At 35.1% G+C, this 17,097-nt stretch overlaps 1 protein-coding gene across 2 annotated transcripts in view; it reads right to left on the bottom strand.

Annotated features, from left to right (window-relative positions):
• Positions 1-14,845, bottom strand: part of LOC132307992 (nuclear-pore anchor) — a 58,345-nt gene extending 43,500 nt beyond the window's left edge. For both annotated transcript variants that reach the window (XM_059805924.1, XM_059805925.1), the window contains exons 1-12: positions 14,396-14,845; positions 14,110-14,256; positions 11,851-11,949; positions 9,974-10,102; positions 9,787-9,879; positions 9,627-9,692; positions 9,288-9,377; positions 9,121-9,198; positions 8,398-8,507; positions 2,661-2,781; positions 2,464-2,556; positions 226-274 (exon numbers count right to left, since the gene is read on the bottom strand). In XM_059805924.1, the coding sequence (XP_059661907.1) occupies positions 226-274; positions 2,464-2,556; positions 2,661-2,781; positions 8,398-8,507; positions 9,121-9,198; positions 9,288-9,377; positions 9,627-9,692; positions 9,787-9,879; positions 9,974-10,102; positions 11,851-11,949; positions 14,110-14,256; positions 14,396-14,701 (1,381 nt within the window). In that variant the 5' untranslated portion in view covers positions 14,702-14,845. The remainder of the gene's footprint in view (positions 1-225; positions 275-2,463; positions 2,557-2,660; positions 2,782-8,397; positions 8,508-9,120; positions 9,199-9,287; positions 9,378-9,626; positions 9,693-9,786; positions 9,880-9,973; positions 10,103-11,850; positions 11,950-14,109; positions 14,257-14,395) is intronic.
• Positions 14,846-17,097: the final 2,252 nt, after the last annotated feature.

Below are 17,097 nucleotides of genomic sequence, written 5' to 3'. Positions count from 1 at the left end.
ATATCAATATTCTCATCAGACAAGTTAATTAAATTCAAAAATTACCAAAAAATAGATAGAATAATCAAAATCTACTCTCTCCAATCTTGGCACTAGATACAGCAAAAATACATGTCACTTGTGTACAACCAAACACTCATTTATGCCAAACCAATTAGATGACTGAGAATTGGATTTTAATAAAGTAAAAGTGTATCCATCATGAATCCGATAACTAGCACATACCTCGCTCATCCAAAATGACTCCAGCTTTCTCCTCTATCTCATATAAGACCTAGGAAATAATATTAGAAAAATATAAGACATTATCATGAAGGAAGAAAAACATTCAAAGATATAACAGTTTGTTTTGTTGTACCAAAAAATAAAACTAAAAAAACCGTTTACAAGAATGGAAAAGATACTAAATACTAATCAAAAAAAAAAAAGAATGGAAAAGATACTAAAAGCTAAACTTCAAAATAAACAAAAAGAGGACCGAAAACATAAAACTCTATAGCCAAGAAGAAATCCATCAAACAAATTGACACAATTAACCAAACATGGGACATCAAAATCATCACAATTACATTTTAAACAATGTTCAACAAAAAACTAAAATTTTCCATAACTAATATCAAACACCAAATTACTTTTCAAGAATATCAATGTTAAGACACAAACATTTGAAGACCCATTGGAAAATCAACTTACGTCCCAATCTGCGAGCATCAACAAAACTTTCTTATAATTAAATAGAATGCCATATAATTGTAAATATGTTTATAACTCAACCCATTCCACAGTATGTGCACCATGAAACCAAGTTTTAAAAGGAAAACCCCAGTGTACAGTACTTTCCAGATCTTTTTCCAAACTCAACATCAGATCTAAGCCCATATGCCTGGAAGGGTCTACCTGAAGGCCTTAACGTCCAACACAAGCCACCTACTTATTTATGTACAGAGCCTTCCATTCCAAAACAATAAAATGACACTATCATACAGGAAACACAAATTAAAAAGAATGTCTACTTTCATTTTATCAGTGGGCTAGGTTATGGAAAGCATATATTTATAGAAAAAAGAATTATATGTAAAGGTAACTGTTCAGAGTACTGTCAAATTCCGAAACAATGATGTAAAAAAGGAGTCTGTAATAGTTGAGAATAATGTCTATAAGAGTCCATGTCAGTCAACTTGCCAAAGATTTTTCAGATACAGTGAAGATTGGTGACTAAAGATGCAACGGCATCAAAAAATCTCAATAGCTTGCTTCAGAACATCCAATCGCATTTATAGGAAGGTAATAAACGCATAGAATACATAGGGATTTAGGTTAGAAATGGATGAATAGCTTAGACTAGGTTCTGGACTTGATTCACTTGATTTAGTTTGATTCGAGACTTTATTAGATGGAATTTAAAAGAACATTTTTAGTGGTTTGGAATTGGAAATGTCCAACTGTCCATTATCCCCCAGCACATGCAGTTTTCGACCACGATACAAGCAACTGTACAAATGTTCACATTCACCTCCATATGTTGTCCAGAGGCCCGTGCAGCAGTACATAATTCACTTGGACAGTTACATGTACCGACACTTTCGGTAAACAGTTAATTTCCTGTTCCAAATCGAACTTCGAATTGTTTTAAACGGCCTAAACATTTGAAAAACTTATTCAAATTCGAAGAAAGGTGATGAAACAATCACTTACGAAGAAGGCGAAATAGTATGGGAAACAAGGTTGACCAAACAACGGCTTGGCTTCAATAAATATATATATATATAATAAATAAAACTGAGACATCGACGGCAACTAGGCTCATTGGTGGCAAATAGAAACCAGGCATCAAATTGAGGCAATCAGTTGGCATAAAACTGTGCTCTTAAACTTCTTCAACATAGTAAATTGGCTAGATCTTGACTAGGCCCAGTGGTTTTCCCACTAACAGAAATTGTGTTCCGACTTTTGCTCCTTATTTTTTTTCTCCTAAATGTTAAATGTATCATGATTTGGCAGTGAATGAATTAATTTATTTAAATAAGCTCATAAGTTTAAAAGCAATCAAAAAGGCTTAACGCCCTTTCATGATACATTTAACATTTAGGAGAAACAAGACCAGGAACAAACCTATCCAATTCCACACGACACAACTCAGGTATCTTATGCAGATGGGAATTAATTAAAGTAGCAAGGAGTTTAAGATAACAATTAGCTGCCCAAGGGGAAAATTCTTAAAGAAATTTTAAGATAACCTTTAGATTTTCAGATGCTTGAATAATGGCTTACAGTTCCAAAGATGTTGAAATTACAAAGGATTTGGTCAAAGGAACAGAACACAAAGTAGTTTATACAATTAACAAAATCTAAAGCAACAGGAGAAATAGCATGAGGAGAATCACATGCACATCATTGCAGCGTAACAAAAGACTCCAACTACATTCACTGTAGAAAAATCATAATTATTTATGTACATAATACCCGCTCTAATATCGCCTGGGATTGTTTTCTTCCCAATTGCTCATGTCGTAGTGCATCTACAGTCTCCTGGTACTTGGCGTACATCTTAGCTAGCTTAAATGGGGAAAAAAAAACTTTATTTATATATAATGAATAGAACAAGTCAAAAAAAATTGAATTAAAAACAAGAATCAAACCATAACAAAAATATAACTCACACTCCATCCATCCCGAAGAAGTGAAGCTGCTAATGCTGTTCCAGAAATGCCTAATGGGATATTGGGGACAAGCATGCGATTATCCTCGCCCATATCATTACGGTCAACTGAGTCCAACCATCTGCAACAAAAATATCAAGCATCAACATCAGCCATTGCAAATTTACCAAAATTTGATTCAATCATATAATAAGTAGCCATTGCAAACCCAAGCATCTATATACAATCACCAGATCCACATCATACTGAAATTGCTAGCAGATAGAGCATAAATTATTCATGGAGAATCAATCAAGCACAAAGCCAACAAGAAAAGCAAGTGAAGTCCGTGATATACAATATCACAAGGTAAATTTACCTGTCAGAACAGAAACAAAATAACTGATAGAATTTCAACCTATTATGCTCAAAACCATACATCTTCGACAAACACCAAACACCCCGCCTAGATAATGCATAAAGCATACGGACTATGGAAATAAGTAGAGAGATATATGCTTCTAGCAAAACAATAAACATCTTTTAAATAGAAAACCCAGAACATTACGATTAGATCGTAAAAAAAAAATTGACCATCACCAAGAACTTATCACCTATTCCCCCAATCTAAGATTATTTTGCTATTTATTAGAGACCATTCCATATTTCATCTAGCCTAAATCAAAGCTCTATTTGACAATCAAGTCTCGTGTCTCAATTATCAGATTTTTTATTAAAAAAATAAACGATGTCTCCCAATAACCATTGACCTTTGATTATTTTGATAAGGCGATGATGTCCATAGCGTAACTAAAGATATCAAGATAAAACTTCCATGCAACCAAAAATTCAGAGCACCACAACCTTCCGCCTAGTTGGTTTTTTTTTCCTTTTTGTTTTTTTTTTACAAGGTTCGTCGCGTAGAGGCTTTACCAACTCTAAACAAAGAAAAAGTACACATCACTAGTACAGATTACAGCAATGTACCAACACATTTCCAAACACAATTAAAAATCAACTCTTATTTTTACCAATCAACATTGTTTTACATTTATTATCATTTGTTAAAATTCTCCCACCTAGGGGTGGGACTTGGGCGGCTTGGGCAGGCTCAGGGGTTAGCTCATGCCAAACTACGAGTCCCCGCGCCAAGCCCAAGTCCCAAGGAACCCATTGCATCTCAACCCGTGTCATACAGCACAGATTTTTCGTGTTACTCGGGTCATCCCAAATTGCAATACCCTACTAATAAATAAACATTACAAAAAAATTGCAAAAAGTATATACCACCAAACTATGTATAATACGATCCTTTTTTGTGACAAGTAAATATTCATAATAGGCACTCAAAAGGGGAGAGCTCCATACAAGAAGCCGCCTACAGCAACACAACAACTTTAAGCTATCCACAAAATCCAAAAGACTATTCATAGATTTACAATTTCGCCTATTCACCCAAAAGAATAAAGAAGACAGTATATTGTATTTGAGAGACCAAATAGGAGACTCCTCCCCATCAAAGGATCTCTTATTTCTCTCGCGCCACACTCCCCACCAAAGACAAAGGGGAGTGGCCCTCCAAGCATCCCTAACTCTCCACTATAACCCAAGAATATAACCCAAATATCCATCACCACAAGGCAGTCAAGCAGAAGGTGGTTCACAGATTCCCCCGACTTCTTACACATGCAACACCAGTTCACCACAACCTGGCGTCTCCTTCTAAGGTTGTCGAGAGTGAGGATGCTTCCGAGGGCAGCAGATATGCAAAGAAAGCCACCTTGAAGGGGGCTTTTGCCTTCCAAATAGCTCTCCAAGGGAAAGAAGGGTCAGGGATCTCCATAAGGCTCTGGTAAAAGAATCTAAACTCAAACACCCCTCTGAATGATCCCTTCCACACCATCTCATCTATACCCACACCCTCCACCACCTGGTGGTAGATGATAGCAAGGAAATCTGAGACCTCCAAAAGCTCCCAATCATGGAACTGTCTGTGAAACTGCACATCCCAAGACACCCTTCCATTATCAAGCCAATAACTGTCAGCAACTGCAACATGTTTGTTCACAGCAAACCTGAAGAGACAAGGAAATCTACGAGCCAACACAAAGTCCCCACACCATCGATCCTCCCAAAATCTAATATGCCTCCCGCTCCTAACTCTGAACCGGATGCGTTTGGAAACTCATCCCAACAACCCTTCCGAATGAGTTTCCAATGTCCCATACCCACTGAAGCTCTCGCCTCCCTAGATAGCCACCCTCCATCTCCCTCCCTGAATTGACAAGAAAAACTCGCCTCCATAATTTTGTCCTCTCGCTCCCAAATCTCCACAGCCATTTGCCCAACAGAGCCTTATTAAAACTTGTAGACCTTGATAAAATTGTTCTTATTAAAATTTGGAAAGAATTCAAAATCTTATATTCTTTAATATTTTGTTTCCATAACTATAATTCAATTATTATAAATTTTCATCGAGTTTTAACTTTATTTAAAATAAACAGCGTGAAACATTAAAAATAAAAATAAAAAATTATATAATTTTTTTGGTATTACGAATTCCTCAGGTTCCTTGGGTTAGTAAGACTTTTGTCCAAATCTTGCACAAAATATATTCGGATTCTAAAATTTAAACCCAGACCAAGTGTCCCAAGTATCTTGCCCGCACTAGTGAAATTTTTAGGCGGGACTCGGGTTGCTCAGGTTAGCCCCACCCAAGTCCCACCACCCTCACTTACCAAATAGTTTTACTTCTTTTACACATATTTCGTTAAAACAATTAACAATCCATATATCATAAAACCAGCTAATAACATTAATTCCACACCAGCACAATTTGGTCAGCAATAACCCAACTTGTTCGCTCCCTTTCAAAAATTTCAAGTGCCTCACCAGTGTGTTTCAAAACCCTATCTAACAACACAGGTATGGCTGACCACCATCTTACTGCAGATTATTCAGGCAATACTTGGCTCCAGCTGCCAATATATTAATACAAGGGAACAGGTAGTCTAGCAGAATGAGAGGATCCTTGAGCAAATCATAAGTTACAATCTTTGGGAATTTTTCTTTTGGAAAAAAGGAAATATAAGCTTTATATAGGAAAAGCTTAGAACCATGATCTCCACAAGAGGTCTCCTAATTTGTCTAGAAGAAATAAACTGGCTAAGGATTGGGCAAAACAATCAACAAGCCAAAAATTTACCTGATACAACAAATCAACTCACTAGTAGTCTAGAACATAATATCAACAAAAGCATTATAAAGCAATCACTAGTCACTTCCTCTAAAAAGTGTCATGGAGTCATCACTAGTCGCTTCCTCTAAAATTCGGAGTAAAGTGAACATCTGCCTATAATTTTTTTTTTTTTTGATAAGTAAGAATTTTATAAAAAAGCGCTCAAAGGGGAGCGAAACCCAAGGAAACAAGATGAAAAAACCATAAAGAGCCTCAAGCCTTCAAAGAGGCCAAAAATAATAATAATCTCCTCAACAGAACGATATATCTCTCCCCGAGACCCAACAAAAGAAAGTAGAAATAATAGAAAACTTAAGCATAGAAATGGGTTTCTCCTTGCCATCGAAATATCTTCGATTCCTCTCGAGCCAAATGCACCACCAAACCCAGAGAGGGGAAGCCCTCCAAGCATCCCGGATGAGCGCCCCAACAAAGACACCTCTCCAAGCCTCAATCAACCCTCTAGAGGAACAGGGCATAACCGAGGGAACCCCAAATAACCCAATCATCAAATCCCAACAAACTCTGGCCATACTGCAATGCAACAAAAGGTGATCCACTGTCTCCTCATCGCAACGACACAAGTAACAGCGATTGATAACCACCTGCTTTCTCCTCCTCAAATTATCCCGAGTTAAAATCATACCCAAGACAGACGTCCAAGCAAAAAAGGCCACCTTAAGGGGAGCCTTGGAACGCCAAATAGCCTTCCAAGGGAAAGTGCCACCCTCCCCATCAGAAAGGCACCTGAAAAAGGATCTCACCTCGAAACGACCCTGAGAGTGTGGACTCCAAAGCCAACAATCAGCCTCCTCATGAGAGATCACCTGACGATACAATAACTCCAAAAAACGAGTGACCTCCTCAATTTCCCAATCCTGAAAATGCCTCCTAAACTGAACGTTCCGAGTTAGTCTTCCGTTATCAAGGTGATAACAGTCAACCACCAAGGCCTGCCTGTCAGAAGCAATCCTGTAAAGCCGAGGGAAAGAAAGAGCAAGGGGAAGATCCCCACACCAAAGGTCCTCCCAAAATCTAATCCTCCTACCATCCCTGATCCTAAAGCGAACATGATTACGAAAAACGTCCCATCCCTTTCAAATGCAAGTCCAAACCCCCACACCCCTATAATTAAAATCGACAAATCTTCCTTCACCTGTCAGTGAAATAATTAAAATCAACATATTCCTTCAAGAATCAAGGGCGGGCTTAAAGTGGGCAAAAGGTTATAAGGGTTACTCAAAACAATTCTAGGGCAACTTGGAAGGGGAGAGAAACCAGATAATATTTTGGAGAGAAACCAGATAATATTTTAAATCTGTTATTCCTTAGAGTAGTTGTATGCTCTTTCTTGTAGCATGTGGGACCTCGGATATTTGGTTGATAGAAATATTCTTCAATATCTTGTGCAGGGTTTAGTTAAGTTTAGTTTAGTTTATATTTGAAAATGTCCCTTCGATATCTTTATAAAAAATTAACTCTCATCCAAGATTTCTAGGCCTTATTATTTTTGGCCTTCTTCACGTCATCTAATACATTACTTTTTTTTTTCCATATAATGTTCTTTGTATAAAGAAAAGGTAATAATGAACAGAAATAGATCGGACTCAAAAATGGAATAAAAGAAACTCCAATCCTTATGCACAAATTTAAATGAAAATACAGTAGAGGCAAGGGAATGCAGCATGCCAAGTTTGTGATTGGATGAAATAGAGAACAATTGAATTAATAAAATTAAAAATAAAAAGCTAAAAAGGATCCCATTTAAGTATCATTACTAAAGTCTATCCATAGGACTCCCCCTTTATCTTTTTTCGGTTTTTGTACAGCTCTTGGGACGCGTTCCCCATTTGAACGCTTTCTAATACATTTTTACTTATCAAAAAAAAAAAAATTTACTAGAGTCTAGACAGCCCATAATTCTAGGTGAATCATCCTGCGAAACACATGTGAAAAAAGGTTGAGCATGTGCATACATGCATGCAAAGTTGATGGTATCAATAATTGTAACAGTATATCATTGGAAAAACAGAGCTAGGTAGGTTACATTAAAAAGTACATAGATATATACGCTCACAAAGATTTGAGTACATGACTTAAAAAAAGCATTTCAATGAACTGCAATTGACCTACATTTCTGTTGTAAAACTGCAGAGAAGACGAAGATTAAAGCTCATTTACTTTCCTCTGTATTCATTTTACTATTCTCAAATATTGAAAAAGAAGATGAGACAATTAGGTAATTTAATATGAGATCTGTGTAATGGAGGACGCATAGGAAAGTATCCTGGGAATGGACCTCTTTGCATATAGTAGATGGTAGCTAAATCTAGGAGAGTTGTCATGTGAAACAAGGTTGAGCAAATTTGCATACACGCATATTTCCAAACGTGACAGCATCAAGACTAACAGTAATAATTCAAGAAAAATGGGCAAGGTGGCTCCCATTTTATTTTTTTCCAGGAAAAGGCGCACAGACATGACTTAAACAAGCATTTCAATAAACTGCCATTCACATACGTTTCTGTCGTAAAACTGCTCAGAGGAAGAAGATGCAACTCATTTGTCTTCCTGCCAGCTTCAACCTCAGCTTCACACTTGTCAAGTTTCTCTTTCAAATATGTGGCCTCCTATAACCAAAAAATGACAGAATCATGAACTGTAAAAGCAGTATCAATTCACTGTTCAAGAAGGAAAGGAGAAGGCTACAAATAACAAAATGAAATGATGTATGCAAAAAAAAATTGACCAATAGAATAAAAGAGTAAACATTAACATAAAATTTCAAATCATTTTGCCAATAGAAAATTTGAAGTCATATATGTTCACAATATTTTAAATGGGAACTTTGACTGAAAGTAACATAAAATCCATTTCTAAATACAAAAAAACATAAAGAATATAAATTTAGAAGAAAGAATCACACTTTATTCAATATTTCTAACTAAATCTTCTTCCCAATTTAGGCCATCTGTTCAAACTTTCACAATGAAATTTTCATAATTATTTATACCAAGCCTGCATATGATAATATATATATATACCTTTCTAAAAGATCTAACAACAATAACTTTCAAAGAACAAACATTTCAAGAAAAAAAAAAATGCAATCCAGACATCCAAATATTTTAAATTAATTATTAAGAAATTTTAAGGGATCAAAACTTGTTTTCTCCAAGAGATCAATAAAAGGTTTACAATGTATTTACCAGCAGAAAGTAAAATGGACAAACCTCAGCATACCTTTTCAAATTCCTTTCTTGCAGATACTTCCTTTTCGAGCCTCTCCTTATAATCGTTCTCAACTTGGCTTAAATGAGTCTGCTTATCAATCAAGAAAGTATAATCCTATTTTAATAATAGGCAGAAAGTTTAGTTATTCAAGATAAAAATTTGCAGCAAAATCTCACTTCCAGAGCCTTGATGACACCCTCTAGTTCTCCCGACTTTTTGGACCATTCTTCAGAACTCTCCTTATATAGTTCAACAAGCTTAGTTACCTATGCAGTTGAGAAATATTCAGATGAAAGATAAATAACCAATAATAAAAGAAAATATTTATATTACTTAACCAACCCACAGTTTTGGCATAAGCATTTATTTCACACTGACTATCCCAAGCAGCAAGAGATGCAGAGCATAAAAGGAATTTCATGTGGTGCATGCATGATACGTAATTGAGTTTAGGGTTAAATTGAATTTATCTTCTTTTTCTTTTCTTTTCTTTTTTACATAAACAAAGGACATACCGTTGATATCTCAGCAGAAAACCGTTGCTCATTGGCTGCAGCATCATCTTTAGATGAACATAACTCCTTCATGAGTCAAGTTAAGGCATACGTCAGAAACAGATACAAAGAGAGTGACGGATGAAACAAACTGAAGAGAGGCAAATACAGTGAGACAAACCTCCTGCAGAGATGTTAGCTTCATTTCTAGCTCTGCCGCTCTCTCTTTATTCCACTTTAAAGAGCTCGAACTTTCATTTAATTTTCTCTCAACCTGAATAAGAAAAAAGAAAAGAACAAGTAGTTGACCAAAGATGGACAGAAATATGTAACTAAAACCCAAAAAAAGAACTCTTTATTACACTTACATCTGCTAGCTTAGCGGACATATCTGCCTCCAGTTCAGTATGTTTTTTATGCAGCTCCATGTAACTGTTTACTTTGGCTGTCAACTCGTCATTAAGCCAAGCATTATGCCTCTCAATAAGTTCCTTCTCCTGCTCCCAGAAAAATTAACGCAGTAAAGATCAGAATTGCACAAAAGAGCACACTATGAACAAGTATGCAAATAAAAGTCCATGAAAGCATAAAAGAAATTTAACAATGGCTACACAACAAATCGGTGTTTGCTCCTAGAAGCTAACATAGAGTTGCCAAAATAACACATGGAAAAGGGAAATCCAGTCAACATATTAGTGAACTCAGCAACCAGCCAGCGGTCAGAAACATGATGTCTAATTACAAAGGAAAATTAGCAGATCCAATATGTCTCCCAAATTGCCAGGCTTATCACTTATGCCTAAGAAAATGGTTCAAATATAGAACTAATATATTGTCCATCATGTTTAATGACATTCAATACAGTTGCGGGATTTTGTTGTTCCATCATGTTTACCAACAGGCTAGTGGCCTAGCGGTATCAGCCTCTTACTTCCCAAAGGGAGGTCAGGGGTTCAAGTCTCAAAAGAGACAAGTATGTGTGAGTACCAACTAGAAAGGAGACAAAAAAAAAAAAAAAAAAAAAAAAAATTGAAGATATTGCGGTAAACTTAGTGATAATAGCTTAGAACATAAGGAATGAAAGATATGCAGATTAAAGAATGTTTACCTTCCGACTTCCTTATAAATAAATAAATAGGCGTTAAACATTTACCTTCTAAAGGCAAGTCCATGATATCTTCTCTAGTCTATGAAGCATGAACACGGATACTAGATACGGACACGATACAGATATGGCAATTAAACAGTTCTTAAAAAATTGGATAAAGACAATACACATATACATATTATAACACTGTAGATATGTAAAATAAAATTTAAGTGTATGTATGTATGCATGTATAAGTTTAAAATAATAACTGGTTTTGTCATATTATATAAATTGTTATGTTGCATGGACATTAAATGTCAAATAATTAGCCATGATATATTCTCACTATATCAAAAAGCTTTTTAGAAATAAAAAAACAAAAAATCTAAGATTTTTCTAGCAGTTATATTTGACAATTTACATTTTAAAATTCAAAACTTGTTAAATATGTGTCACGAAGTATAAGAAAAATATCGGATACGTGGTCGAAGTATCTTAAAAGTATTGGATACATCGCTAAGATATCTTAGAAGAATTGAATAAGTGCTCAAAATAAATAAAATCCATTTTCAAACTATGGTTTCAACTATGGATACGTATAGGATATCAAACACGTATGTCCGAGTATCTAAGAAGTGTTGGAATCTAACACAGACAGGATACAAGTACGTCCCCCTTGTAGAAATTTTTTTTGTCTATATACAGAAATAAATTTATTCACAACACTGCTTGAAAAATATTAAAAATTCCTTTTCTATATTCTATAAAATGTGCCAACATTATGAACAGGCTACATTTTATATTTGGAGAGTTATGCCAAATTCGACCTTAAATTTGAGAAGCAGAAACCTTCACGGAGTGAGATTTGTCATATCTTTCATCACATTTACATTAAACATAGGATTCACAATGTCCAATTGAACACGTAATAAGAACGGAAACACATTTATAACATGTACCACAATAATGATACACTTAAAAAATACATAAATCAGAGTAAAAATTTTAGGTCAAACAGTACTTGCTAAAAAGAAAAAAAGGGGGGGGCCTCAAAAAACAAGTAAGATAACAAATACAAAAACGCTTAATATAGCCAAGCAAAGAATGATTAGCCCAAGGAAGAAGTACTGAAATGAAAAACCGAATGCAGCATACCTGGGACAATCGAGAACTGGAAGCATGAGAGCGTGCCAACTCTGCCTCAACATCACTCAGTTGAGCTGCCCTCAAAGCAGCATTGTCGGTCAAGTTCACCTACACATAATGAAACACATGGAAGAGTAATAATAATAATAACAATAATAATAATAAACCAACTTAATTAATAGTGAAATCAACACTGACAATATTAACTTTTCTCCAGCTAATGAATGTCAAATATATTTCCAAGGTTAAATATAACCACAGGCAATTAACTGATAGCAGCATAATTATTGTATTTTCTACCACTAGGGAGCTATGTTACAAGGACTCAGATACGTGCGTCTGATGCAGGTATGTATAAAAGTGTCGGACATATCAAATCCCCAAAGAAAGGACACAGGGACACTACTAAATATTCCTATTGTCTAATATTTTTATTTAATTTATAAGAGTAGAATAATTTATATATGTTACATAGTGTTTAATATAGGCATTTAACTTGTAATAACATAATAAAATTTAATCATCGAATATGTGTTTTTAGGTGCGTGTCCAACCAAAAGTGGACACATATCCCATACCCTATCGAAGTATAGTGTCTCTGACATGCGTACTTCAACTACATTTGAATATTCCATTTAACATAGCTAGAAAGTACATGAATTACCAAGAAAAATCTCCTAACAAGCAACATCATTGTAAGGAATCAACAAAACTCAACGAATAAATATAAATTTGAGATGCAGGCAAAAGCTGTATAACAAATTTACCCTGATGTTTCCTTGTCATATAGTGCTGTCCTAACCACCTTTAAGTCTTTGGGAGACATTGATATTTCATTGAAAAGATTCAGAAGGCAGGGGAAATTATAATGTAAGAGGGCCTTACATATATTTGGGCATCAATGAGGAAACAAGGGTTTGAAGAGATATCAAAAATCATAAGATATTTCCAGGTGCCCTGGTCAGACGTTCCAGATAATTGAAGAGATATAAAAAATCGTAGTTTTGCTGTTTAAGCATCCGGATGAACCACTGTCCCACAAGAGAACAAAGGGCATCATATTTGGTAGGACTAGGTGAACACTTTCTTTTTTTCTTTTCTTTTTTTTTTGATGAGTCGGACTAGGTGAACACATTAAACAAAAAAATTCTAAGATATGGATGAAGGAATTCAAAGAATATCCAAAGGAGAAAAATCATACATAGGAGGAGACTTTAATGGAAATGTTGGAAAAGATTATGGAGGATACAAGATTGTACATGGTGGACACAGATTTGGAGATAAAAACAACGCTAGAAAAGCCATCTTAGACTTTGCAATGACATATAATCTTAAAATCGAGAACACTGTATAAAAAGAGAGATGAACATTTAATAACCTTTAAAAGTGAATCAAATATAGCCAAATCGACTTCTTTCTAACTAGAAATGTAGATTAATTAAGCAAACATTGTAAGATTATTCCAGGAGAGAGTTTGACACCACATCTTATATGTATGAATAAAAGGGCAAAAGCAGAAATAAAATTATAAATCCAAGAACTAGGTAGTGGAATTTAAGAGGGGAGAAAGTAGAATTGTCTAAAAATAGGATTCTAAAAGCCGCAACATGGAAGGTAAAATATTCAATGGCAACCTCCGCGTGGACCTGATGATGAGACCTTTCGGGACTTTCTTCAAGTTCGGTCCCAATGTCGGATAGCCTTCGGGACAACCCACTTTGCCTTTTGGTGCATCTAGCAACCAAGTTTCTATTCTAACTTTGAATCTTTATCATTCTGATCACCTTCTTTTGTGCTTCCTAAACTCTTAGATCAAGAGAATAAAAGTCTTTAATAGGTTTAATTATAGGACAGATGATTGCACAAGCAACTCGTGTGTCGTTTTGACCCTGGTTAAAAATCCTTTATTTTTTGTTCCTATCTAATAAAATTCACCTTACCAACCAACAAGAAAAAGCTAATAGCATTCTTCTTACATGCTCTAGCCGGAACTTACCCCATTTTCTAGTGAGTTAGACAACGCCATCATGTTTCATGCAAATGACAACCCCAAATGGTCTCGCACAATATTTTCAATTTTCGGTTCGGCAAAGTTAAGTTATGCATTAAATTGTTCAACCAGTCATTGGTAACGCTAATGAATACACCTCTAGAACTAATTTTTAACCATCGAAAAACTACAACATACGATATTTATCGATGAGCCATGGAGCCTTCCAAATGTTTCCAATTAAGTAAAAGGAAGTAACAGTAATATTCGCTACTTACGATTTTATCAAGATAGCTCTTCATAGTGGCATTTTTCTCACTAATGTCTAAATCCTTCTGTTCCAACAATTCAATCAACTGCCTCTTGGATTTGTGAAATTCAGAAGCTTCCATGGACAACCGCTCGATCTCTCCATCTTTACCAATCTAAAAACAACAAAGAAAACAATTAGAACGTCAATAGAGAAACGATATTAATCAAAATTGGATTTTACAATTTAAGATCACCCTAATTATATATGTGTGTGTGAGTATCAATAGAAAGAATAAATGAAGTGTGTATTACGGATTTGAGTTGGATTTGATGCTTGTCGGCTTGGACTTGGGCGAGTTCAGATAGACGTTGTTCGAGAGCAGAGTTGAGTTGCAAGTTTTGGGATTCGAGATTGTTGAAGTCGGAGGAGAGAGAAACGTATTTCTGCTCGAGGAGAGAGCAGGTCTGCTCGGCGGTGATCGCGGCGGCGTCAGCCTGGGCTTTGACGGTGTCGAGTTGGTTGTAGAGCTCTCGGATGAAGGCGTCCGCCTTCTCCGACACCATAGAGGCGTCGTGCCTACATCGCTCCAACTCCTCGTCGGAGAGGAACAAAGGCATTTCTATTTGCTCTTGATTTCGATACTACTGGAAAGATTTTAGCCTAATAGAGTGTGCGTGTGATGAGTGTCTAAAAGAGATGAAATAAAATCTGAAGGAGCAATTCGAACGGAGAAACGACGATTCTTGTGCCTGTTATATGCCCTAGTAGGTGATATATATATGTATGCATGTATTTATGTATGTTTGTAGCCTACGGGCCCAGTTCCGTATTTCTTTTTTCTTTTTTTTTTTCTTCTTTTTTTTATCCTTCGGGATATTTTATTACTATTATTAATATTTTTTTAATGGTAATTTTATTTTATTGATAAAAAACAGTATAATCAGAATTTACAATTTGTGCTGGATGGTGAATATTTGCATTTAATTCTTCATTTATTGTTTTACTCGTGTAAAAATCGTATCATGTTCGTGTCATGATTTCCTGACACAAATAATAATTGTATAATTTTCGTTTTGATCCATATAAACGGAATAATTATTCTAAGACCTTAAACATTTAGGCCATGTTTGGTGTGGTTGAATGGAATTAAATAAGAGGGAATGGAATGCTTTTCTTTTCATTCTTGTGTTTGGTGTGGGCTATTAAAGGTGGAATTATCATTCTCCACCATTCTCGATAATGGTCATTCCACCAAAATCATTTCATCATTCTACCAATGGAATGAACATTCCATTCCCACTAGGATTTAAAAAATTATGCCTAAAATAAAAAACATATTATCATCTCTTTTGTAAACATCCACGTCTTCCCACCAAACATCATCTTCCAAACCATCATCGTCTCCTTTCTCAATTGTGGAACATCATCACAACCTAGCTGCCGTCATCATCATCACAACCCAGTCGCCGCCATCATCACAACCCTTGCACGCCGCCATTATCATCTCCTTGCTCGCTGCCATCATCATCATCACAACCCAGCCATCGTTAATTTTTTTTGTTAAATTTATTTATTTTTTAAGTTAAATTTCTTTATTCCCATTCCATACTTCTTCTCAACACAGTGTCTTTTGCCCTAATCTTGCTTGCCCCAATTTCATTTCTTAGGATTAATTTTTTGTTAAATTTATTTTCTTTTCTTTTTTAAGTTAAATCTCTTTATTCATGATAAAGGGTAATTTGGAGAAATGAAAGTAAATTAATTATATTCCAACTTCTAAATTGGTTCAACCAAACACGTGATTGAAAATCATCATTCCATATTTACAGCATTCCATGTTTACATCCAAACACTAGAATGGTTCTTACCTTCATTTCATTCCCACTCTATTTCACGTTGAAGTGATAATTGATAAATATGACTTAATTTGCAACATATTTAAAGTTGTCAAACACATCAATTTAAATATCATATAATTTTTTTTTTACTTGCCATTCTCGTTGAAACCTCCTAAAAAAAATTATTTATCAATAAAAATATATATTTTTTTTACGGTGTCTGGCAATATCATCTAGGTGGAGGTTGAAAAATTAGGTTGATTTCTATATGGCTTGCAGAATATAAATATATATTTTTTCGGTTAATTATATTTTTACTAAAAATTACCCTATGGAATTATTTTCCTTACCCTTAGGTTGTATTAAGTCGGCCTGTGTTTGGTATGATGTGTTTGAATGAGAAGGATAACATTAGTTACGAGGGAAATGAAAAGAAAGGGAAGAGAAGAATAATTTTAATTTGGCATTATATTTGGTTGATTAATGAAAGAATAGAAAGCGAACAATAATAATCATGTTTGGGGAAAGAAAGAGAAAGATAGGAAAGAAAATTATTTTAATAAATTTACTATTATACCCTTTTATATTTTAAAATATAAATATAAAATTTACTATTATGCCTTTTTATATTTTACTCGTAGGAAATTTTTTTTTAGGGCAAATCATTTCAGCCTCCATTTTTTTTAGGGCAAATCAACTCCATATCTCTTCTCGTTCTCAACTCCGTCTCTCTATTCTCGTTCTCAACGCCGAACTTCTCTCTCACACTCTCTCTCTCTCTCTGCAACTATAAACTACTACAAGAATCAGAAGTTCAAAAACAATATATTTCAGTTTATATATTTGTCTGCAAGAATCAGAACTTCAAAACCCATATCGGCATCATTTCAGATTGTTCAAAAAAGCAAAACCCAATTTCAGATTGTTCAAAAAATCAAAACCCATATCAGATTGTTCAAAAAATCAAAACCCATATCAGTTTCCATCGCCCGCTGTTCCAATTCGGGTTCACCGTTCGCAAGCAAGCTTCGCTGTTCTCAACTCTCAAGCTTGTCCTCCTCTCTCTCTCTCCAACTGCTAAATCAACTAATCAAGGGCAAGATTGGCATCTGAAATCACACACCAAGCCTCTCCTTCCCTTTCCCTTCATTTCCTCCCATTTTTGGGAGGTTAAG

Source organism: Cornus florida, unplaced genomic scaffold (assembly GCF_030987335.1).
Source record: "Cornus florida cultivar Cherokee Brave unplaced genomic scaffold, ASM3098733v1 CherokeeBrave_3.0.0_Hap2_Chr05, whole genome shotgun sequence".
NCBI classification, from domain to species: Eukaryota; Viridiplantae; Streptophyta; class Magnoliopsida; order Cornales; family Cornaceae; genus Cornus; species Cornus florida.
The sequence above is the reverse complement of the archived record's forward strand: the minus strand, read 5'-3'. Positions and strand labels throughout refer to the sequence as shown.